Genomic DNA, 24,668 nt, shown 5'->3' on the forward strand with positions numbered 1-24,668 from the left:
TCTGGGTGCTGTTAGCAGGTGTCATGTGAATTGCAGCTGACTGGAACCAGAGAAAAGGTTCATTTGGGTAGGTCTGGTAGTACATGCTGATAAACTTTTCATCTACTGTGCACTGACAACTGGAAGTGTTATGGTTCAAAACTCTTAAACTGTAGATGTATACTCCACTCTCAGAATGCAACTTTCCTTCTTCCTGTTTCTTTCTTTCATTCATTGGACTTGCATGCCACACCCTAGGGCCACTCAGAAACCCTCTCTAACAGCATATGTTTTAGTTGCTTTTGATTCCTTCAATAAATACATTTTAAAGCATCAAGTATGTGGCCTGGATATATCCTATAGTCTACAAGAAGAAGAGACCCTCAAATTCAACTTTTATCTGAAATCCATCTTTTCAGGGATCAAAGGCTCTCTGCATAAAGTGAAAGGGAGACATTAATTCCACTGTTTCTTTCTTGTTTCCCTTTTAATTTTGAATCACAGCTTAGAAAACAAGTGGTGGGAAGTTTTAAGTAAAAAATGATCATATAAATTTCTACTTTTTATTTAAGGTGAAACACTCTTATTAGTAATCTCACTATTTTTGATAGGTGAGATATGAAACAAAGAACAAGATTTTTGCTAATCTCAGAACATTCAAAGAAGCAAATGTAAACAATATTGGATTATAACTATATTTGTATTCAATAAAAATGTGTTAATATGAGTGCTACAAAGTGGGACTAAAAGGAGACAATTGTTCTTGGTTATAGTTGTTAGAGAAAAACGTCATAGAGAGCACTGATTTGGTTTTAATTTCATCAGAAAATCATTCAGAACAAACATTATTATTCACTACCAATAACAAGACACAAAGACAGAAAAAGGTAGGCTGAGATACATTAGAATTTCTTTCATTACCCTGACCCTAGTGATTCCTTCTTAATTACTGATAAAGCTCAACACAACAGCCTTTAAAACTGTGGAAATTTATTCCCATATATAGAAAAGGAAAGAATTAATCATATTTAATTCGCATTATATTGCTAAGGTAGCCAAATACAGAGGAAATAATTAGCATTATTTTTTATAGTTACTCAAAGCATCTCTTGAATTAATTATCTTCTAAAGCATAGAATTATTCAGACAGTGACTGTGCACCTGGTTTCCCGCAACTAGTGTTCGGTGCATAATGATTCATGCTCCACTTCAGAAAGCTAACAGCAAGCTTTCCTCATTATTTTATTTAAGTACATTTTCCATTTTTCATTAACTCACCAAAATAAATAATAAACTTATGTTCCCTTACTCTTTTCAATTCTTAACCAAGTTAACACACCCTTATGGATGATAAGGAGTCTTCTTGAAAATGATTTCTGCAAAACTCAGTCCTCCAGTTTCTCACTGAAGAAGCAAAAAGGAAAAGCAAGCTCTATGCCAGTGGCTGATGAAGCTTGGTAGAGAAACACAATCCACAGCTTAAAAACTTTCCTGGATTCCACAAACAGTGAGAGTGGGGTCCTAGGCGCATGGATGCTGTATATACTGCAACATGTAGCAAAACTCTGGAAACTGCCAAGCTCATCCTATTAGTCTGAGTGTCTCAGGCATCCATTAAAACATTATAGTCTATGGTACAGGATTCCACATAGGCGTAAGTCAAAAAGGACTGAACATGGGAATAGAAAAGGCCTTTTACCTAATACTTGAGTGCACAATCATTAGGGATAGGAACAACTCACATGACCATCCACTGGGAAAACCATAATTAGCTCCAACAGTGATGACCCCTTAAGAGTGTAACTGAACAGAAAAAAAGAAAGTAACTTAAACTTAAGTAAATAAATTAATAAGAACTGACTCTTTGAGAAACACCAAGTGGCTAAGGAAAGGAATATTAACTTAAGTATTAGGCAGAAATACAAGACTGGAAATGACTTATTAAAGCTAAGCCATGGGGATCAACAGAGAAGAGAATCCAACCCACATGATCAGTGGCACAAAAGATCATGGACCCATCAGAAAAAGTGATTAAAATGTAAAAAAACCAAGCAGACATTGACTTGCAAAAAGCATATGCATAATTAAAGAAAATTAGAATGTAGTGAAATGAGGAAATAATACAAAATTCCAAGATGAAAATTGAAATGTACACCATCAGTAGAAAATGGTAAGAACAAGTGTTAAAGAAATTGAGTTAAGTAATGAAGAGATAACTTGAGACAGAACAAATAAAGTGGTGAGGAACTAGGACAAATATAAATAATGGTAACTATAAGCCATAAAGGCTTTTCAATTCAAAAGATAAGAGTTGTAGGAATTATACTCTCCAATGTAAAAGTAAGTAAGAATGCTGAATTAAGAATTAGAGTAAAAAAATTCTCAATACAAAATGGTAATCTCTAAAATCATATGCACACACAAACAACAAAGTCAGACCCAGCAGGATGTATTTATATTTGTATACCCATGCACCATACATAAATATTAGTTAGGTAGTGGGGGGCGGTGGAAGATGTTGGAGTTGGGGGCATGGAAGGAGTTGGAAAAATGTACTTGAAAAAAAGCTGCAGGGAGGAAAGGAAAGGGGGAAAATTATGTAAAATTCTATTTTAATTAAAAGCGTCTTATTCTTTTTACATAGCAAAGTATATTTTTATTTATTTTCTAATTGAAATAGCTTTTTTACTTTTTAAAAAATTAACAGATGGTCGGTCAGACCCACATATAGCAGTTTGCTTATTACTGCTATACAGCATTGATAATTTTAAGAAGTTACTAGCAATGTCTTGAAAATATTTTTTAATAATTAACAAAGTATTCTGCTTATTTTTATATTTATTTATATTGTAGGAACTGAGGGACAGAGTATACCATGATATTTGTGCAGACAGAGGTCAGAGGACAACTTGTAAAGGTTGGTTCTCTCTTTCTACCATATGGGGTCTGGGACATGAACTCAGTTCATCAAGCCTGATGACATGTTCCTCTCTGGGCCAACTTGCAAAGTAATCTGCATTTCTCAAGGACTAAGAATATGTATTTCATTTGTAATTTTTATTTTAGAATTGAACTAAGAATCTTATAAATGCAGATAATTTATTTCATTTCTAATTTTTAAAGGAAGTTGCTTAGAAGCACAATAAAAAATACTAACTGTAAATACAAAAAAAAGTCTATACAATTCTACTCCTGGACTTTAAAATATTAATCTTAAGGCCATTTACTTTAAATCAAGGAGGTTTTCCACTAGAATGCAGGCACAAGTGTGGAATATTCCTTTACACTGTGTGAATATATGTCGCTGTGATTGTGAAGTTGACTGGTCAATAGCTAGTCAGAATAAAGTTAGGTTGAGTGCCAAGAAGAGAATGCTGGGAAGAAGGACAAAGTCTGAGGAGTCATGAGGGAGGCACAGGAGGAAACAGGAGATTAACACGTCATGCTGAAAGAAGGTACCGTGTGGGGCGTTTACCCACCACCCCCACAGCTTCCCAGAGTTTTCTTGAGTGCGAGCAGCAGGAAATATTAGATAGAAGGATTTATAGCGGAGAATCTTGTGGAGATAAACAGATAGAAAATAAAGGATAGCCTCGAGAGGGCCTGGAACCTATTCCAACGGGCCCCGCCTGTCTCTGTTCCAGGGTTTTTATAGAGACGCCAAGGGGTGGAGCAAAAGACCTCCTCCCCCAGCACAGCCAAGTGCAGACCATGTCAGACACCTGCACTCAGGCCCGTGGTCCTAATCATCCTCTATTCGGACCTGCTGGGTAAAGCCACGAGGAACCCCAGAACGGGCTCCCACAGTACCGCCACATTGCAGAGGATAGATAAGAAATACGGGTTAATTTAAAATGTAATAGTTAGCTAGTAACCAGCCTGAGCTATCAGCTGAGCATTTATAATTAATATTGAGTCTCTCTGTTGGTTATTTTGAAACTGGCAGGTAGGAATGAAAAGTCCACCTACACATAAGATTTAGGCATTAACATATAATGGAGGTAATATCACTAAATTGGTGTCATAGTAGTGTAAGAACTGATGGAGATATCAGGGAGTAAACTGTGCCTATGTATAAACTGAGTGTATAATGGGGAAAGCCTTACAAGCCAGGAAAAGAAGTGAGTGCTGCTAACCAATGCACACTGCATTCTGCATACCAGCACACTTCTGAGATACACCAAATGACTGAGCATATAACAGACAAAGAACAGATCCCTAGCAATATAAAAAACTGAGTGAACAAATTAACCTCCCAAATAGAATACTGAAGTATTAGGCACCTACTTTTTCTTTACAAACTCATGAAGACACAGTCCTAACATTGTTTTAAAAAAAGAACCACCTGGAAAACAAGGTCACCTTGGAGGGCCCACAATAGTAAGAAAGACCAAATGACAATCTGTGTGAGACAGCATTCCAGCAGAGGACCACCTCTCTCGTTCTTGACTGTCTCCTCACAGCCATCTTCACCTCTCGACACAAGGCAGACTGTTGACTGCAAGAGGAAGTTTTGTGTGTGTTGAGGAGTCTACACAAGCTGAGCCATCACACAGAATTATTAATACACAAAGAAAACACAAGACTCAAAGAGCAAGTGACTGACTTCTTGCATGGTTTCACTTGGCTTCTCATGGTTGGGAAAAAATACATTTCTGATAATTTAGCAAAGTCACTAACTTGTCCTTAAAGCTTGGAAAGGTAGTTCATATATAAATTAAAGTTTAAACAGATTGTTTTACTCCTTGAGGATCATTAGTCACACTTCCTAGTACCATCTCTACCTCATGCTTTTTCTGAGAAGTGGGGGAGGACTGTTAAAGATATTGAATACCTTTTCCATTTTACAATATCACCAATACAATCTTTGCTTTATATTTTTCTCAAGATATCACAAAACTTGTGGTATATCATCACATACAGAAATTTTAAGAAATAATTATACTTTGATAAGTTCATCACATGGTTTAGAATGTGAACTAAATCCTTTCCAATTTACTGCATTCTATACATTTCTTTGTTTCTTGCTTGTAACCTCATCATCCTTTAACATAAGATTTCGGTTTGTAACACAAACTTCTTTACTGATATCCAGAAATTGTGAGAATGTCAAGGTTATTTGAAAATGACTACAAGGGTCTCAGTCATTTCTCTGGAAAGCTATTGCTGCTTTTCCAAGGCTTTGACAAATATTTTAATGTGTGAACCTTCAACGTAGACACAGACTGTCTTGCTTGGGGCAAAAAGTATTTATGAATTACAAGTACAAATTTTAGCACATTCATTGCGATCATGAACTCTAAAGGATTATCATCAATGTGAATAACAAGAGAAAGACAAATATAAACAGATTCATGTACCCTTTTAAGAAGCAGTAGTTATTGGCATCTGCCCACCATAACCCTGGAGGCATTCTCCAAACTAAATGGTCATGAATGCAGAGTTTTCAGAGAACCTATACTTGACGCTGGATGAGCCATCCCTGTGAAAGTTTGTGGGTATCTCATTGCCAGACTTACTTATCAGAGAGCTACTGCACAAGTCAGATTTGCTGGGTTCTACTGTATATCATGAACTGTTTTCCTAAACTGAACCTTTCCGTAGATTTCCTGGGGGCTCAGCAACAGCAGTCTAGAGAATACCTTTTATTCTAACCACTCGAGTCCTGCCCTCTACAGTATCATGATACCACCAGCTATTAAAATTAGTTTCCAAACATCTTTCTGTTTCTAGGAAGACACTACAAAAGAGGTAAAGCTTCTTTGAATGGTTAGCAGAATGCTTTCTGAATCTTAGCATTTGCTGTTGCTGTTATTAGAAGATTTTGAAATTCAATTTGATAAATGGATGTGGTAAACTCTCGAGCTATCTGTTTCTTCCTGCAAAATATTTAGTAGACTGTATGTAAGAATTAGTTCACATATTCACTGAATGGCATTCAAAATTGACACTGGTAACTTTTAATTTGTTTTATCTTTCCCCCAGCAAGCAGCTTTTGGTTACTACTTTCTACTGTATTCACTCTTTTTTTTTTTTAATTTTTTTTTTTTGAGACAGTGTTTCTCTGTGTAGACTTGGCTGTCCTGAAACTAGCTGTATAGACCAGGCTGGCCTCAAACTCACCAGCCTCTGCCTCCCAAGTGCTGGGATTAAAGGTGTGCACCACTGGCGTTTTTCACTCATTTTAATATCAGTGATATTTAGAAGTTCATTCCTTTTGTATATTTGAACTTAATTGCTCTCTTGCTTTTCTCATTTCCCACATTATGAATAGGCTCTCTTCAGCATTATCAGAAGCCCCCAATGCTCTAATCTCCCATATGCTTTATGTGAACCTTGATAATTCTGGGTGTTTTATAATTTAGCTCAATTTTTTTCTGACCACCAACAAAACTTTAAATTTGTCCTGTGTGGTATGTAAATTTCTCTCTCTCTCTCTCTCTCTCTCTCTCTCTCTCTCTCTCTCTCTCTCTCTCTCTCTCTCATGTGTTCATGCACACATGTGTGGGTGTGTGCATGGGTGCGTGGGTGCGTGGGTGCGTGCGTGTGTGTGTGTGTGTGTGTGTGTGTGTGTGTGTGTGTTTTAAATTTCCAAAGGGTTACGGGTGAGTGTCTATATACTCTTCTGTAACTAATTACTTGTTAAATCCTGTAGTGATTAGAAAATAATCAAATACATAATTTCAGTTCTTTATATCTTGTTAAGGTCTGTTTGTGGTCCAGAACAAAATCTACCTCAGTACCTGTATTTCACTCTTGAAAACAACTATTAATTCCCACTGCTGATTGATGAACTACTCCAGAAATAACACTAAGGTCGAGCTGGTAATAGCTTCGTTAAGCTCCTCCATATTATTTATTGATTTTCCATCTAGTGTATTATTAATAACTAAGAAATGAATACCAAAATACTCAAGAACACCTAGAGACATATCCAATTCTACTATAGTTTTACCAATTTTTGTTTTATGTGTTTTGCTTTATCATTAGTTTGCCAGGTGCTTACACATTTAAGAATATGTCTTCTTGGTAAATATAATCATGTGCTGCTAGGAGTTAGGAAGAAAGCAACCCTTCTTGGAGGTAGCTGGCCAGGTCACAGTCCAAGGATGTCAGTGTGTGCTCACAAAATCAGTAGCCAGGAGAAGTATGTCTGAGTCTTATAGAAGTTCTGTTTTTAGTTTTCTGAGTAATCTCCATACCTATTTCTATAGTATTTGTATCAGTGTTAAAGTTAATGTGTCTTTTGCAATTAGGCACCTTACAACCATAGCCCCCAGGTATCCTGAAGACATTTTAGTTGACATTTACATTATCTCCATAGACTAAATATTATTGTATTCTAGATTTTATAGAACATTAGACAAACAGTTTATTCTATTAGATTTATAATACTGTGGGGAAAATACCTGAGAAATCAATGCTAAGGAGATAGATTTATTTTTACCACATGATTTCTGAGATTTCTGCCCATGGTCAGCATGGCTTCTGCAGCAAGGAAGAAAGTTGTGGAAGGAAGTACTTGGTGGAGTGAACTTGCTCATCTCATGGTCTGGAGAAGCAAAATGAAAGCCGACTTCTCTAACATGGTCCCTGTCCCATGCCCATTAAACTTGTCTCTGCGTGCTTTCGGTTGCTGTGACAAATTATGACCAAACCAGCTTGGGGAGGAGAGGGTTTATTTGACTTGCACATCCTGATCTCACACAATCATGGAAGGGAATCAGGGAAAGCACTCCAGAAAGAAACTAGGAGGCCAGAACTCATTCAGGAACCATAGTGGAAGGCTCCTGCTGGGCTTCTCTGTGGTTTACTCAGCCACACATTCCAGGGTCATGACTCAAGAGTTGCTTGGTTCATAGTGGGTTGGGCCCTCCCACATCAATCAGAAAATGACCTACAGACTTGTCCAATTGAAACTCCCTCTTTCCTGGGGTCTCTAGCTTGTGTTTAGATGATAAAAACTACCAGCACAAAACTATAAATACACAAATAGTTAACGTATTTATCAGGACAGAGCCCTAAATAGTCAATTGCCCCTCAAGGCTCATTGTTTCAATAGCATCACAATTAGGAGCAAACTGTCAGTTTTTTGAGAGACACTTAAGAAGCAAACCATAACCTATCCTACCATATTTACCAGATACCAAGCACTTCCTTAGCTCTTCAAAACCCCCAGGTTGAAAAAGCTTCATTCTGTAGTAGCTGGTTATCGTCAGAGAAATCCAGAAATCCATTGCTGCTTCACACACACACACACGCACGCACGCACACACTCACTCACACACACGCGAATGCAAATAATAATAATGATGATAATAATACTAAAATTTTAAAATGTAGAGGTGGTCATGAATTAGAGACACAGCAGTGTGACACGGAGGAGTTGGAATAGGATGCAGTGGCATGAAAATGATGTAAATACAGTACTCACATATAAAATTCTGAAAAAGAAATATAAAAATAAAGTAAAACCTAGTCTGTAAGCACTGAACAATCCTGAGAACTTTCAACTCCTTTGATCATTGAACTGACAGATGAACTTTTTTGTCAATGAAAAAGAGTTTTAAAAAGTCTTTCAGTGTTTCCATTCGTTTGGCTATTTGTCCCTGTGCTTTATCCAACCTTGGTTTCAACAATTCTCACTCATATAAACCCTCCTCTTTCTCGCTAATTAGACTCCCAGCGCTCCACCCGGGGCCTAGCCATGGATGTCTGCATCCAGATTCCTCAGTACTTGGATGGGGTTTCTGGCACAACTATTAGGATGTTTGGCCATCCCAACACCAGAGTAGGTCAGTCCCAGCTGTCTGTCGGCCATTGCCAGCAGCTGATTGGCTTGATCTGTTTGGGAGGCATCTAGGCAGTGGTACCAGGTCCTGGGCTTGCTACATGAGATAGTTGTTTGAAACCTGGGACTTATACAGGGACACTTGGCTCAATCTGGGAGGAGAGGACTGGACCTGCCTGGACTGAGTCTATCAGGTCGATCTCAGTCCTCAGGGGGCTTGATCTGGAGGTGGTAGGAATGGGGGGTGAGCTGGGGGGGAAGGGGAGGAGGGCATGAAGGGGGAGAACAAGGGAATCTGTGGCTGTTATGTAGAACTGAATAGTATTGTAAAATAAAATAAATAAAAGAAAAAAAGTCTTTCAGGAAATGGAGAGGTTTTTATGTTAATTCTGAATTTTGAGAAATCTTGAACCTTGTTCTATCCATACACAAGGAATACTGCAAAGGGAAAAACACACATGTGTGATAAATCAGGACTTGTTATCAGGAATTTCTCATAGGTCCTTTTAAATAAAACAAAATGAAAACAGAAAAGCTCATGCCAAGTCCCTCTAATCCTTATTTTGTCTGCTTGAGCACATTGATATAAATTCTGCTCTACATGATAGATTGACTGATGGCTGACTAAACCAAGGCTCTTCGATCTGCACTATCATTAAAAGAGTAATAATTTTGGAAGAGTACAGTTCTCTCTCATATGAAATAGGCCAGCTGTTCCTTGCTCGGATTTATAGCTATGATTATTTTTTTCTCAGTGTCTCATATTAAAAATACTTATTTTGTTGATATAGTTTACCCTGATGTACAAAATTAGTTAGTTTTATATCTGGTATACATATGTATATATGAACATGCCATATTCAGAATACTACATGACTGCTTTTATTAATGAATTGCTTAGCCTTTATTTAAATTAACAAGAAAACAGATATCTAAAAGGAATAAACAGCATAGCTTTTGAGATTGTTTCCTACTATGTTTTTATTCTGAATTTTAAATCTGTCATCATGTAAAAATTTTATGTACTTTGTAAACACTAGGTCTCTGAACTATTTAATATGAATATGAATATGCTATTCAGAATTCAGATCTCATCCATCCTTATCAATGTTCCAAATGTACTTTTCATTTTAATAGTTTGGCTACTGTTCCCAAAAACATGCTGAGTAGAAGGCAGTGTGAACTGGATCTAAGAAGAAAAACATTTCTGGAAAAATGCAATTAAATTTCGATTTTCATCTTCAATCAATATACTTCTGATATGCAAGGAGAATTTTTCTCTTCAGTATCAAATATTTATAAGGCAAAATCATGGGTGTTCACTCATAAAACATGCAAATTTAAACAGTAATATTTCTCGTGTATTCAGATTCTACAAAATTTTAAAGACAGTTTTTAATCATGTGCACACTGGAAGAGTATGAGACATGTACAATGGTTTTGTATCTATAATTTTGCAGCTGACACATGTAAGTATTTTTCTTCCTTGGATATTTCCTCCTCCCTTTTCACTCAATATAATTCTTTCATAATCTATGAACAAAGGGATAGGGCCCATCATTGTAAAGAGGCATGGCAACAAGCAGGCAAGATCATGTAGCTGAGAGCTCACATCTTCAAATGTAAGCACAAAGAAGATCAAACTAGAGGTGTGAGGCTTTAAACTCTCCAAGACTGCCCAGGTGACATACTTCCTCCAGCAAGGGCACACTACCCAAACCTACCCACACAGCACCACCAATTGGTGACTAAAATTGTTCATTCATACTGGAGCCAATGGGGGATGTTTATCATCCAAACCATTACAAAGATACAATTAACATTCACGTATAAGATTTTTAAAGGTAAACATAATTATTTGAATTGTGAGGCCAAATGGTGGTTTAAGAGAATGCTTAACTTTCTGAGAGACTGTGTGCCTTTGTTACATTCCCAATAACAATTTATAAATTCAGGTTGATACCCACATTTCAATATATAGTATTGTTAGTGTTTTTAGATTTAAAAATTCTATCCAGTGTATCTTCCTGTTCATGTGAATTATTCATGTTCTTTCTGATCACTAATATAGCAACTTTTATAAATGATCTATTCAAATATTTTCCCCATTATCATACTGAGCACTGTTCCAATCTTTCCCAATGAAATTGTCTCAAAGTATAAAATCAATTGGCTGCATGTATGAGGAATTATTAACAGACTGTTAGCCATAGAAAACAATTTTGGATTTTTTATCTTCATGGCCATGTTGACTATAAATGATATTGTAGCCATATTATTCCAAAAGTACAGCAGCCCAACTTGCTAAATGGAAATGATAAAAAAAATATTCTATATTTTCAGGGCTAATTATAACCATAGAAACAGCATACTAAAAAAACAGGTTATGTTTATAATATATACATATGTATACATGTAAGCATATGAATGCATATACATGCAATAAAAATTAGTGAAAAAAGAGGCCATTAGTATGAAGGAGAGCAAGGGTATATGAGAGGGTTTGGAGGGAGGATATGAAAAGAAGAAATGTTGTAATTACATTAATCTTACAAAAACTTTTTAAAAAAAAGTTCCATGTTTCCAGCCTGGGAAAATAATCATTCACTTTTTACCATGGGGAATGGTAACTGTAATTTTTTCACAGGACAAATCTTAACATATACAGACAATATTCTTCAACTTTTTTTTATCATTCATGAAGGATAAATTTTGCCAATAGTCTTTTCCACATACTCAGAAATAGAATTTGCTATAACTTTTTAAAATATGGTGATTACATTGTTTTATTCCTGGGGTCGATTCTGCTTGGTTACTTAGTATTATTATTTTCATACATTGCTTGATTCCATTTCATAATATTTAGTGTAGCTTCTCATTCTATGAGAATATCATGAGAGGTATCAACATAAGGCTTTGGTATTTGTTGTTAGTGGGTTTTTTTTTTATAGTTTTGATAGATAACAGTGCGATTCTAAATTGGGTTCAGACAAGTTTCTTATCCTCTAGAGCAGTGGTTCTCAACCTTCCTTGTGCTGTGACTCTTTAATACAGTTCCTCATGTTGTGGTGAACCCTAATTATAAAATTATTTCATTGCTACTTCAAAATCATAATTTTCCTAGTTATAAACAGTAATGTAAATATCTAATATGCAGAATATCTGATATGCAATCCCAATGGGGTCATGACCCACAGGTTGAGTAACAATGTTCTAGAGTTTGTGTAAGCATAGTATCATTTGATCCTGAACTTTGACTTGGGAAATTGATTACAATTGTAAATGTAACTTTTCTAGATAACAGAAGATAACTTTATCTTCTACTTCTTCAGTTCATTTAGGAAATTAGCAACTAAGGAATATGTACTTAATATAACTTATGGAGCTTACTGGTAAGGATTCCTTTCATTTTTATATTTACTTAGACTTTGATTACTTTATTCATAGATATACTGCTATCAATATTATTGTTGAAATTTCCCATTTTCTTATTGCTATTCTCATATTCTTCAAGATATTTAATAGATTTGAAATAGAAGTTGTTAAACTATCGTAACACATTTATAATAACTACCAATGTCATTATCTTCCATCACTTTTTTTCATTTTATTTTATGTGTATGGACATTTAGCATGTATGCTTTTGCATCACGTATGTACAGTGCCCTAAGACAGCAGAAGAGGATGTTGCATAACTTCAGATTTTCTGCCTGATGTGAGCTGCCTTTTAGGTACTAGGAACTGAACCAGGGTCCCCTGGAAGAGCACATGGTGCTTTTAGCCACTAAGCCCTCTTTCCAGCCCCATTTTGGGTTTTATTTCTTCTAACTCATTTTTTTCCTAAAGGTTAAAGGTTATACATCCTTTTTTTTAACATGTCTAGAGAGAAGACATTAATAATTGTTACTTTATTTTTCCAGTGTTGTCTAGCAGACAGGTATCCAACTGCGAATCAGTTAAGACCTTTGGAAAGATTGTCTCCTACATTTATGTTACTTCAACGCTTCCTCAAGTTCAGCACATCCAAACTCAATTTCTCTGTCTACACAAAAGCATTTTTCCACAGTAGCCTATTTCAGTGACATTTCTACATCTCTTAATTGGGCATTTATTGTTTTTGTTTTTGTTGTTAGTTTTAACCTCTCCACATTAACTTTCCTTTAGAATCTGTTGGTATATACAATGAATTGAGGGCTGGGAACAAGTGACTTCCTGTATCTGAGATCTTCAATGTCCCTTTGCATTCCATCTGGCTTCCCATATGTAAGCTTTTCAACTTGTGCATTATTACTGTTCATTCTCTAAGAGTATGGCACTGACTCTCTGAGCCCTAGATGTGATGGACCCCATGATCTAAAGTTATCATTCATTGCTTTATCTCCTTTTCACAGTTTAAAATAGTGAAGAATGCACATAACGATATCTTTTATCTTTTTTGTTTATGTTATTACTTGTATTAAAAGAAACTGTTCAATTGAAAGTAAGTTATATAGTGAGCTAAATCTTACATAAGGCTCACATGGTCTGCTTCTGTATACTATGCTGACACATAACATTCTGAACCCCAAAGAAGATCCAGCACTGATGGATTCAGTACACAGTTTGCTGGTCATGACAGCAAAAATAGTCACCCATGTCCTTGATAGTCTAATTCTGCAGTATGGTAAAGGTTTAATTCATGAAAGTACAGCCCAAAGTCTCATACTTCAGCCCACTTCCAAATATCCATAGCTGCTCATTAATTCATTTGTTTAAATTGGCTGCACTGCATTCTGCTATTTGCCATTAGAAATGCTGACTTATAGTTTCTTTGTCTTTGATCAATACTAATATTTGGAAGGGTTGTCAAAAGGATTGATTAGGACAGCACAAGTGAAGCATTTACCACAAATGCCTGCAAACAATTCATTATTGTTTGCAGTCTTATTTTGTTTTTTTCTTCTTCTATTATTTAAATTCACTTTCTTCCCTTCAGTCGTCTTTCCCTCCTTCATATGTGTCTTTAAACTGCATGAGTTTATGTGTACCAAGTGCAATCCAATACCCCTGGAGGCCAGAAAAGGCCACTGAAATTGCTGGAACTGGCAGCTATGAGATAATAGATATGGATGCTTGAACTTGAACCTGGGTCCTCTGCAAGAACAGTACGTTGTCTTAACTATTAACCCATCTCTCCAACCCCCTTTTTGTTTTCTTAAAGTAGCATAATAGAACACTTAAGTGTAAATTATGGCTTTTGCAGATGTCCTTCTGAAGTCATGGTCAAGTGTCTTACTGACTTAAGGGTGGGTACCTTAAGGTTTGGTTCCATATCTATGATGCTACTTCAAAATTAAACTAAACTACAAAGATGAAATTTTGACTTCTCAACTTGTTATTATGCTCCAGATAAATAATTCAATTCAATTATACTTATTTCCCACAGTGTTCCCTGTTAAATGCCAAACCCATCTTGTTTCCTCAGAAACCCTGGGAAACCTCTTCTTACAAGTAACAGTCCAGTTCCTTTGCATTCTGATACTCTCTGCTGATTCCACTCAAATCTGTTTTTTTTTTTTTTAAAGTTGTTCCTTTTACAAGAAGTGCTTTGGGAGCTCCTGTGACCAGTTCTTTGACCTTGGAACTTCTACAAACAGCACCATGCATTTATTTCAACATTTTGTTATTTTTACAGTAATCAGCTTGACTTATTTATTTCTCTTTTAGATTTGTGACAATAACTTTATAAATTTATCTCTCAGAATCACCTAAACAATGCTTACTAAATGATATGCTGTGTCATCCACTGAACAAGACTAGAATAGTTTTAAGATCATTCCATTAAACATAGAGAAGTCAGAGGAAAATAGGTAACCCAAAAGCCCTTTAAAACTCCAAGGTATATTTGATTTATTAAATTTACTTTACTTTTACATAAATTTGCCAACTTCCTTCTGATTTCTTTTTAATTGTGTTCCGGAATTCTACAATAGAGATGGTAAATAACATAGGGTAAACATATGCAATATCAATGATCAACATCAGAATCTGGGAATGGCTTCTATTCCTTCCACATGTTTGACAGAGGTAACATGTAACACTTTGTACAAATGAAAGGGCTGGAGGAACTGGCGTTAAGTCTAGGCTGCATTGTGGAAATACCAGGCATGCTTTTGCAATATTGGTGCCAACTATCCTCCTTCAGAGACCTCTGTTTAATTGGATTGTGTGTGGCTTGACAACAGGATATTTAAAATTCAACTGGAAAATTCTCTCAGGCAATAGGGTAGAGGAACCATTCTCTATTTAGTATCCTCAGGTCCACCTTATTTTCCCCTATTTCACTTTATATTACCATTGGGAATATTTAAGTCTGTTCATCTAAACATTCCTTTGCTAAGAACAATAGAACGTTGGTACATGTGTGTCAGTAAGGAGGACAAAATGGATTTATTAAACAACAACAATAACAAAACCTCTACTGGCTGAAGTACCCTTGTGTAATTTCAGTAGGCAGGAATATTCACATGTATTAGAGATAATGCAACAAATGAAATAGTACCAAATCAATAAATCAATACGGGGAGAAGAAGAGAGAAAGAACAAAGCCAAAAGCTGATAGTTGTGTTGAACCCAAGTTAATGAGTTACAGCTTCAAGTTATATGTACCTGATTGATGGCTCCCAGGTCATCCACAAAACTGTTCACTTCGGATAGTAGTAGCAATATAATAGACTTCCTCAACAAGCTGCAACTTCCTAGGGTCACGAGACTCTGAGAGACATAATGCTGCACCTGGAACTACAAAAGAAAATGAGTGAGATTCTATTTCCATCACATTGGCATATTTAGTGCACAGCTTCTAAGGCTTATTATTTCTAAGGTAGATGCTGAACAGAGTACAAGATGTTAGCATACTTCCAGGTTAGTCCTGAGAAAAACTGTGAAAATAATTTTTATAAAATAGGTACTGTGACTTTCTGTAGCAGTCAAAAGTTTTAAATGTATGACAGGGTGCTAAAATGGAAGAAGTTGAACTGTCAGAAAGTATGAATGTACAATAGGGGAGTAAGGAAACTAATAAAATGGTTTTGTAAGTCCTGACATGATAGAAGACGGGTAGACAGACATATAAACAAGTAGATTTAAAAGGTGATGAGCGAACTTTGAAGAAGATGAGAACTTAAGGGTCTTCTGTGTGTCTCACTTCCAAGGTGGAAGAGGACAGGGTAGATAGAGCATTTCTCTGTTTTTGAAGAGTCAGGCTTTATAGGTTGGGAGGAAAAAGCACATTGACAGTCTGAGTTCCTCTTTGTTACCTATTTTAATTATTTATTTCAATTTTATTTATTAATTTATTCATTTATTTATTGCACATGTACATGTTTGCATGTCTATGTGTATGTGTGTGTAAGAGTATCAAAATGTACAAGCATAGGTCAGTGGAAAACTTGTGAGAGTTGGTTCCCTCTTTGCATGCGTGTATCCCAAGGATTAAACTTAGGTCATTTGGCTCACTGGCAAGCTTTTATCCACTCAACTATCCTGCCAAACCATCACCATTAAGAAAAGTTTAAATACCAAGAGGATACAACACATCACATATTATTAAGAATAAAGTCATGTGATTAAAAATCACACTATGATATGTAAAACTCATGAGAAGGGTTTCATGTATATGACCTTTAAAGTAGCCAAAAGAAAAGAGACTTAAGATAGAAATCATCATGTACATTCACTGTTCTCCACAAGCTTCAATTACACCAAAGAGACATCAATTTCAGTGCTATGTATGCAAGGTGAAATGGTGAAATGTTACACTGTATCTTTTTGGATGAACATTTATCTACAGATATATTTCTGATTGATACTTTAATAGTAAATATTCTTTTAGGACATTCACAATGGCAATAATAATGAGCTCTGTAAAGATTACAGAGCTAATGAAAATATTTACTGTAACTCTAGAATATATAATTTATGTTTCACAGTAGCCTAAGCTAACCTAATTATGGAACTACGCTATCCCAGGGACACTTAGATATTTCCTTATCATTGTTTATTAACAATATAATTGGTTTAGATTCAGATTGCTCATTAAAATGTAGTACTATTGGTAAACTTAAAATGTTTACAGCATTTTCATTTTTGTAGTTAAAGAAAAACATGACCTTATCTGAACGCTATGAGATTTCAGATGGTTATTTAATTTTAACTGGTGCTTCAATTTTGTGTGGACCTTTCTCTAAAGAATTTTCTCAAAAGGAGAAAAAAAATGACACAAAATAAAGGGGACTTTGGAGTCGTAGTAAAATGGTGATGCCAGGAATGAGGCTATGTTAGAGAGTCTCCCACCTGAACCAAATCTTAGCTTGGCTGTTTCCGAGCTTAACCTAGCACTCACTATATAGGCTTTGTGTCACAGCTTCCCCACATGCAAACCAACTGTGAAGGTAACTACATACTACAAGTGTTAAGCACATTAAGACAGTAAAAATGCTGAGCTTAGTGTCAGATACCTAATAAGGTACTCAATAAGCATCACAATGCTATAATTCATAATGATAATATAAAAGCATTGATGGGTATATGCTATAAATTTAATTTACTAGCCACTGAAAAGTTAAATGCTACAAATAAACTTTATTATGGAATGAATGTAATCCTGGTAGAGAATGATGCTGAGAATTTCAAAATAAAGACCTCGTCGATAGTATAGAAAAGAACTACTATTCTGACTAAATTTCACAAGGTAAAAAAGGTTATATAATTCTTAGTTCAGTTTACAATTCTGTAAATATTATTATTATTATTTTTTTTTTTTTTTGTTTTTTGAGACAGGGTTTCTCTGTGTAGCTTTGCGCCTTTCCTGGAGCTCACTTGGTAGCCCAGGCTGGCCTCGAACTCACAGAGATCCGCCTGGCTCTGCCTCCCGAGTGCTGGGATTAAAGGCGTGCGCCACCAACGCCCGGCCCACAATTCTGTAAATATTATTTTTAAATGACCTCTATGTATCCAAAGTTATACTCGAAGCTTCTCTTTCTTTGATATATAATGGAGTCTCTTAGGAAGACTGATATAGAGGTCAGAATTATCAACAATATATTTTAGCTAACTATGAAACTAAGAAAACCCTAGCTCAACACTCAAATCAACCTTTCTTTTCCTATTGAAACTTCCTTTATTTCAGGAACCTAAAGAGCCAGAAACAATCTTTTCCCAAGTGCCTATGAAGTGAGAATGAGCTGAGCTCTGCTGATGAGATGAGCTCACTGAGCCCCTGAATTAAAAGTGTATTACAGAAGAAGAGACCAGAAGTGGGTGCTGAGTGTGCATTTTGTTGACAAGGATCTGTCTCAGCAGCCATTGAGAATCTAGCTAATTATGCAGGTTTTTAATCATCGCAGAAGCAGCAATGTCCTTTGTGATCCTATGGGCATACCAACCAGGCTTTTTATTTTGGGCCACCAACCAGCTCCCAAATTATGACATGAAGATTTCTTATTAGTTATGAATGCTCAGCCTAGCTTGGGCTCATTTCTGACTAGCTCTTTTAACTTAAATTCACTTGCTTCTCTTTACCTATCTATTGCTTTGGGAATTTTTACTTTTCTTTCCTTCTGTGTATCCTACTTTCACTGTTTCTCATGTCTGGCTACCTGGTGGCTGCTGGCTTCTTGGCCCTGGTGTGCCCCTCTCTATCTCCCTTGTTCTCTCCTTTTTTCTTTTTCTCTCATTCCTTTGCCCTTTCCTAGATTTCTCCTATTTATTCTCCCTGTCTGCCAGCCCTGCCTAGCTTTTGTCTGCCTAGCTATTGGCCGTTCAGTTTTTTACTAGACCAATCAGGTGCCGTAGGCAAGCAAGGTGAAACAAATGCAATACATGTTTTCATATTTAAACAAATGCAGCACAAACAAATGTAACACATCTTTACATAGTTAAGTATTCCACAACACTGTGGGTTAGAGAGTTCTTCCTTAAAACTCACTCTTCACAAAGTGTTTCATGATGCATGTTCATCTGGGGGATTCATGGAGCACATTGCCACAGTAAAGGCTTGGAATATGGAGGGCAGAAATTCCTACCACATGCCAAATTACTTGTCCACATGAGCTACATAAAAGATAGAAAGTTCTTAGAGCAAGTTCTTAGAGCAGCAGTGGATGCTTAACTTAATCTAGGTGTATTGGATTACATAGTGTTATTATGCAGAGGCAGCCTTTCCTGGAAGGGGCAACACTAACTTAAACTTTGTAGGCACATGGTGATTCTAATACACAGGGAAAGTGAAGCAGTGTGCATTCACTTAGTTAACAAGAGCATACTTTTTTCTCTACTGTTTAAATCTCTGTCAGTCTGTTGTCTCTTAGCCACTGGTTTACAAGAATTGTAATCTTCAAATAATTCCACAGGACACCATAGTGATGTATTATACTGATGGTATTCTGATGGTAAAAAGCAGGTATTCTCAAGGCTCTAGAAAAATATGAGTGTTCCAGAAAGTAGGAAATAAGTCTCAAAGTTTGAGTACATGAGAAGAACACATGCTTGTTTTAGGATAAAACATGTTGCTTCATTATGCATTTCTTATAATTAAAGATGAAATGTTTGAAAGGCCTTTTTGAGTAACTAAGGCAAAATATACCCATTTGGTTTATAACCTAGACACATATATTGAGTAAATTCCATGGCTTTAAATTTTGAGAAACAAGTAAAAAAATGAGAAAAACAAGTAGGTCTGATACTTGGATCTGTGAGCTATCTGTAAGACCCAATGTGTTTGTATTACATGGACCCTGTAGCCCATCCTAAAAATATCACATCCTAAAAATAGGGGACCTGGCACCGAGGACAACATTATACTGTGACAAGTAATTATGACTCTATAGAAAGTAAAACAAAGCTCTTTGCTCATGCTATCTGGCCCTGCTTGATCCTAGGACATTACCTGATTATATTCTGCTCAGTATGAACCTCAGTATTAACTAAAATCAAGTATCCCATCATTAAATAACCATCAAGCAGACAAACTATACACAAAACTGGAAACTCTAGAACTTACTGTGTAGCCCACATTGGTCTGGAACTCATGGAGGGCCTCTTGCTTCAACTTCTGAAGTATTAACATTAAAAGCATGAGCCAATTACAACCAGCTCCAACCCTACTTTTAAATGAAACTCTTATTTGTCATGCCAGAACTGACAATAGAGTAGGAAAAAAAAGTCCAGAGAATGAATGGCTGAGACTATCTCCCACTTGTAGTAAACCAGAATGAACAAGGTGCCTCGCAACCTCTGGTGCTTTCAAAGAACAAGTAGCCTGAATCTATGAAGTAGAACTGATACGCTTCTCAAAGATACTACAACATGAGCAAAAAAGTGAAGGTAAATGTTCCCTAATCAACTGTATCATACCAATTATGCCCAAAGGTACTCGTATAAAAAAATATAAAAATATAGAAAATACATACACTGCAATATGTTATTTTGCTTTGCAAAAAGTCATTTTCATATTTTAGTGTAAAAGTTTCTGCCAGAATTAATTGCACAAACCAATGTGAAATAATTATTTACATTAACATTTTCTATAAGGGAGGAAGCTACTCAGGAAAACCCCATGTTTCTAAAGAATAGGAAAAATATTAAAGATTAATAGCAAAAATTAAATAGTCATATGATTCAAAGTTGATTTATGATAAATACTGAAAGAATGTGGTCTGTGCACCAGGATGACTAAGTTAGTCCTACTACTTATGGAAGACAAGATGCTTACAAAAGCTATCACAATTCAATCCACTTTCATCCTGATATGAAAAGTGTACAAATTTAGAAGACATGAATGTTATGTTTATCTAATTAACCAGAGTAAAGAGAATTTAAGAACTGAGTACTGGATTTAAATTAAAACTACTGAAGTCAGACTGATAGTTAACAAACATTTAAAATATTTTTTATTAAATTCATTTATGTGTATGCATACATGTGTATGTGAATGAATACAATATTTGTATAGGTGCCTGCAGAGGCCAGAAGACAGTATCAGATCCCCTGGAGCTGGATGGAGTTCCTGAAGTCATGAGCCATCTGACATGGGCTCTGGGCATTCAATTCCAGTCCTCTGGAACAGAAAGAGCTCTTTTCTTTACCGCTGGACCACCTTCTGGTCCCAAAGTGCTAGTTTAGATGTTATACTGATTAACATCATGCAAAGTAAACTCTTTAACTATTGAACATACCTTATCTACTGAATAGAACATCTACATCAGAGAAGAATCTATAGATTATTATAGAACCTCAGGGACCTGGGATATATTAAAGTACATCCCCCACAAATGTGTAAGCCTTGCATTGGCTAGTCAGAAGCTGCATTACTATGTTAGCTAAGAAGACGACCATTCTGTTGTAGTATTTCCAGACTTCTGTAATCTATATTTTCTTGGAAGGTTTGATTTTTGTTTTTAAAATGGTGTGTGTGTGTGTGTGTGTGTGTGTGTGTGTGTGTGTGTGTGTGCGCGCATGTGTGTGCATTGCCTGCAGATGTTAGAAGGGAAGGCCACACTTAATGAAACTAGAGCTACAAGGAGTTGTGAGCTGCCTGATGTGGGTCCATGGGTGGAGGGAACTAAACTCTGATTCTCTGCAAAGGCAGTATGCACTTCTAACTGCTGAGTCGTCTCTTTAGCCCCTGATGTAATGTATTTTAACAGCAAGATTTCTTAGATTCAGCATTGTGAATATTACCAGTGAACGATGGACAGTGATGCCAACATACTCCCATGCAACCTGTGGCTCATGCTGCAGGACAGCTAGAACACAACCCAACACAAACGCACAAACTTCTTGAAATAGATTGTAGGGCTAATTTTAAATTATGTTATGTGTATGCTTTGCGTCCCTGTACATCTGTGTACTATACATTTTTAGTACACCCACAGAGGTCAGAAGAAAGCATTATATCCCCTGTAGCTGGAATTACTGATGTTGTTGGCTGTCACATGGGTGCTAGAAACCAAACCTAGGTCCTCTGGGAAAGCAGTAAGTGAGCTTAACCACTGAGCCATACCCAGCCCCTATGAGATTATTTTAGAATTTGGAGTTTTTTTTTTTTGTTTTTTTTTTTGGTTGTTGTTGTTTTGTTGTGTGTCTTTCAACTTAACTGTTTGGTCTCTGAGCATGAAATTAACATCTGCATTATGCTTCAATCTCAACAGTGGAACAATCCTGGAAGGGAACTTTCAGGGGCTAGTATTATCAATGCTCTTAACAGTGTAGCAATAGCTACTTCTAAGAATCTGCCAAGTAGCTATGTCTATATTTGGTTTGTAGATCAGATTTATACTACTAAGTATTTCAGGAAACCACAATTTCAGAAGAAAAACTAATTACTTATGACACTTGGAACATGAAAATACAAAACAACTTTTGGGGAAAAGCAATATCAATTTTAGTTTTTAGAATTCCTATAGATTAAAATTCAGATAAACATGGGCTTATGCCGGGCAGTGGTGGCGCACGCCTTTAATCCCAGCACTCGGGAGGCAGAGCCAGGCGGATCTCTGTGAGTTCGAGGCCAGCCTTGGCTACCAAGTGAGCTCCAGGAAAGGCGCAAAGCTACGCAGAGAAACCCTGTCTCGGAAAAACAAAACAAAACAAAACAAAACAAAAAACCATGAGCTTATAATAAAAGCTGCACAAATAAATTCAAAAATAAGCTATCATCAAATAAGCAATAATAAAAATTACAAATACACTTTCCAAAGACATGATGCATTAGTCAGACATCAAGTATGGAAGAGAAAATAATTATGAATAAAATTACCCAGAGTACTAGAAAAGCAAAAACAACTGTAAATGAGGAAAGGAAGATTAAAAGTTTAAACAGAGCCAATGAGATAAATATGAGATGAAAGAGGAAGGTAGTAAACTGGGAAAATGAAGGGAAGGAAAGCAGCTAGAGACGGGAAAAGTGAGTGGAGTATAGAGAGAGGCTAAAAGAACAGAACCCAAAGGAACACCTTATTCAGAGAGAAAACCGGAGGAAAGAAGCGATTAATCGGGGGATGAAAGGAGAGCAGAAGGTGAAGCTGGACTGCTCAATGGTGTGTCCACAGCAGACTGGCCTAGAATACAGACATCTCTGGGGTTGACCCTTGGTAAATAAAGAAAACCATCGGGGCAGGGAGGATAGCAGGAGAGGGAAAACGTGAAAGGATAAAGGAAGACATTTTTCTAGGTATAATGAACAATAAAGGGAATTGTAGCTTGATTTTTCTGCCTCGCCCACAGTCAGGACAAATCTCTGTCACCCGCCAGTCCCACAGCCGCTCAGACCCAACCAAGTAAACACAGACACTTATATTGCTTTTCAAACCGTATGGCCGTGGCAGGCCTCTTGCCAACTGTCCTTATCTTGCTAACTGTGCTTTTATCTTACATTGATCCATTTCCATACATCTATACCTTGCCATGTGGCTGGTGGCTTACTGGCGTCTTCACATGCTGCTGGTCATGGCAGCGGCTGCAGTGTCTCTGGTCATGGCGGCGGCTGCAGTCTCTCTGGTCATTGCGGCGGCTGCAGCGTCTCCTTCTGCCTTTCTGTCCTTTTATCCTGCCTAGCCACGGCCGATCAGGTTTTATTTATTAACCAATCAGAGCAACTTGACATACAGACCATCCCCCAGCACAGCCAAGTGCAGACCATCTCAAACACCTGCACTCAGGCCCATGGTCCTAATCATCCTCTATACGGACCTGCTGGGTAACGCCACAAAGAACCTGAGAATGGGCTCCCACAGGACCTACAGAACATCCCACAGCACTTCCCCTTTCTTTTTTTTTTTAAAAGGAAGGTTTTAACTTTTACACATCTCCAAAGTCAGCTTGGTATATTTGGGAATTTGGGCGTAGCTTCTCTTAACTACTTCCTGCTGGAGGGGGGCGCTGTATCTTATGGGGATGCAAAGAAAATTTTAGGATCATGGAGTAGTCCGTGAGACCGTATCATCTGAGCCAGTTGCCTTGAAACGATTCTGGATGTTGGATCATCTGGGCCATGGTGTCATCGGAGACCTTTCAGGTGGTCTTGGCTGATCAAACCTGATGTATCTCAATCTGGAAAAAATCCATAGCCTCTGGCTTTCTGTAGAGACAAAAACAGAGTCTCCTTTCCAAAGTAACACATCCTTATATCCAAATTTTAAAGTCAAGATATCTTTAATATATACATATTGGTTTAACTCAACATCTTTTACGATCAAATGTTTTTCTGCAGTTAAAAATCCCAAAGACAATATAATCCAAACTCTCTGTGTGATATCCATCTTTACATGGCTTATTTTTTATATTCTCTTTAATACCAACGTCACCATTCCTGGAGAACTTACCGACGTCACCGCTCCGTGTGTTGAGTTCTGAATCCTCTTTACCACCACGCGAGGATTCTTCTCAGATCACACTTTATTGGAGCGCCTCTTGGTTAAGGGACTTTGTCTTTAGTATTTTTTTTTTTCATAACACCGGCCTTTATCCCTGTTCATTTGTCCTTTTTCTTTAGTCCCTCTTTTTTTTTTTTTTCTTCTCTTTTTTTCTTTAGCCCTTTTTTTTCTTTAGCCCCAAGTTCGGGCGCCAAATGTAGCTTGATTTTTCTGCCTCGCCCACAGTCAGGACAAATCTCTGTCACCCGCCAGTCCCACAGCCGCTCAGACCCAACCAAGTAAACACAGACACTTATATTGCTTTTCAAACCGTATGGCCGTGGCAGGCCTCTTGCCAACTGTCCTTATCTTGCTAACTGTGCTTTTATCTTACATTGATCCATTTCCATACATCTATACCTTGCCATGTGGCTGGTGGCTTACTGGCGTCTTCACATGCTGCTGGTCATGGCAGCGGCTGCAGTGTCTCTGGTCATGGCGGCGGC

General features: G+C 36.9%; 1 protein-coding gene across 2 annotated transcripts in view; it reads right to left on the reverse strand.

Moving 5' to 3' along the window:
- The window catches only part of Mei4 (meiotic double-stranded break formation protein 4), a 171,406-nt gene that overhangs the window by 51,474 nt on the left and 95,264 nt on the right, over positions 1 to 24,668 (reverse strand). For both annotated transcript variants that reach the window (XM_042281385.2, XM_042281384.2), the window contains exon 4: positions 15,419 to 15,550. In XM_042281385.2, the coding sequence (XP_042137319.2) occupies positions 15,419 to 15,550 (132 nt within the window). The remainder of the gene's footprint in view (positions 1 to 15,418; positions 15,551 to 24,668) is intronic.

The sequence above is a fragment of the Peromyscus maniculatus genome, chromosome 7 (assembly GCF_049852395.1).
Source record: "Peromyscus maniculatus bairdii isolate BWxNUB_F1_BW_parent chromosome 7, HU_Pman_BW_mat_3.1, whole genome shotgun sequence".
NCBI lineage: Eukaryota > Metazoa > Chordata > Mammalia > Rodentia > Cricetidae > Peromyscus > Peromyscus maniculatus.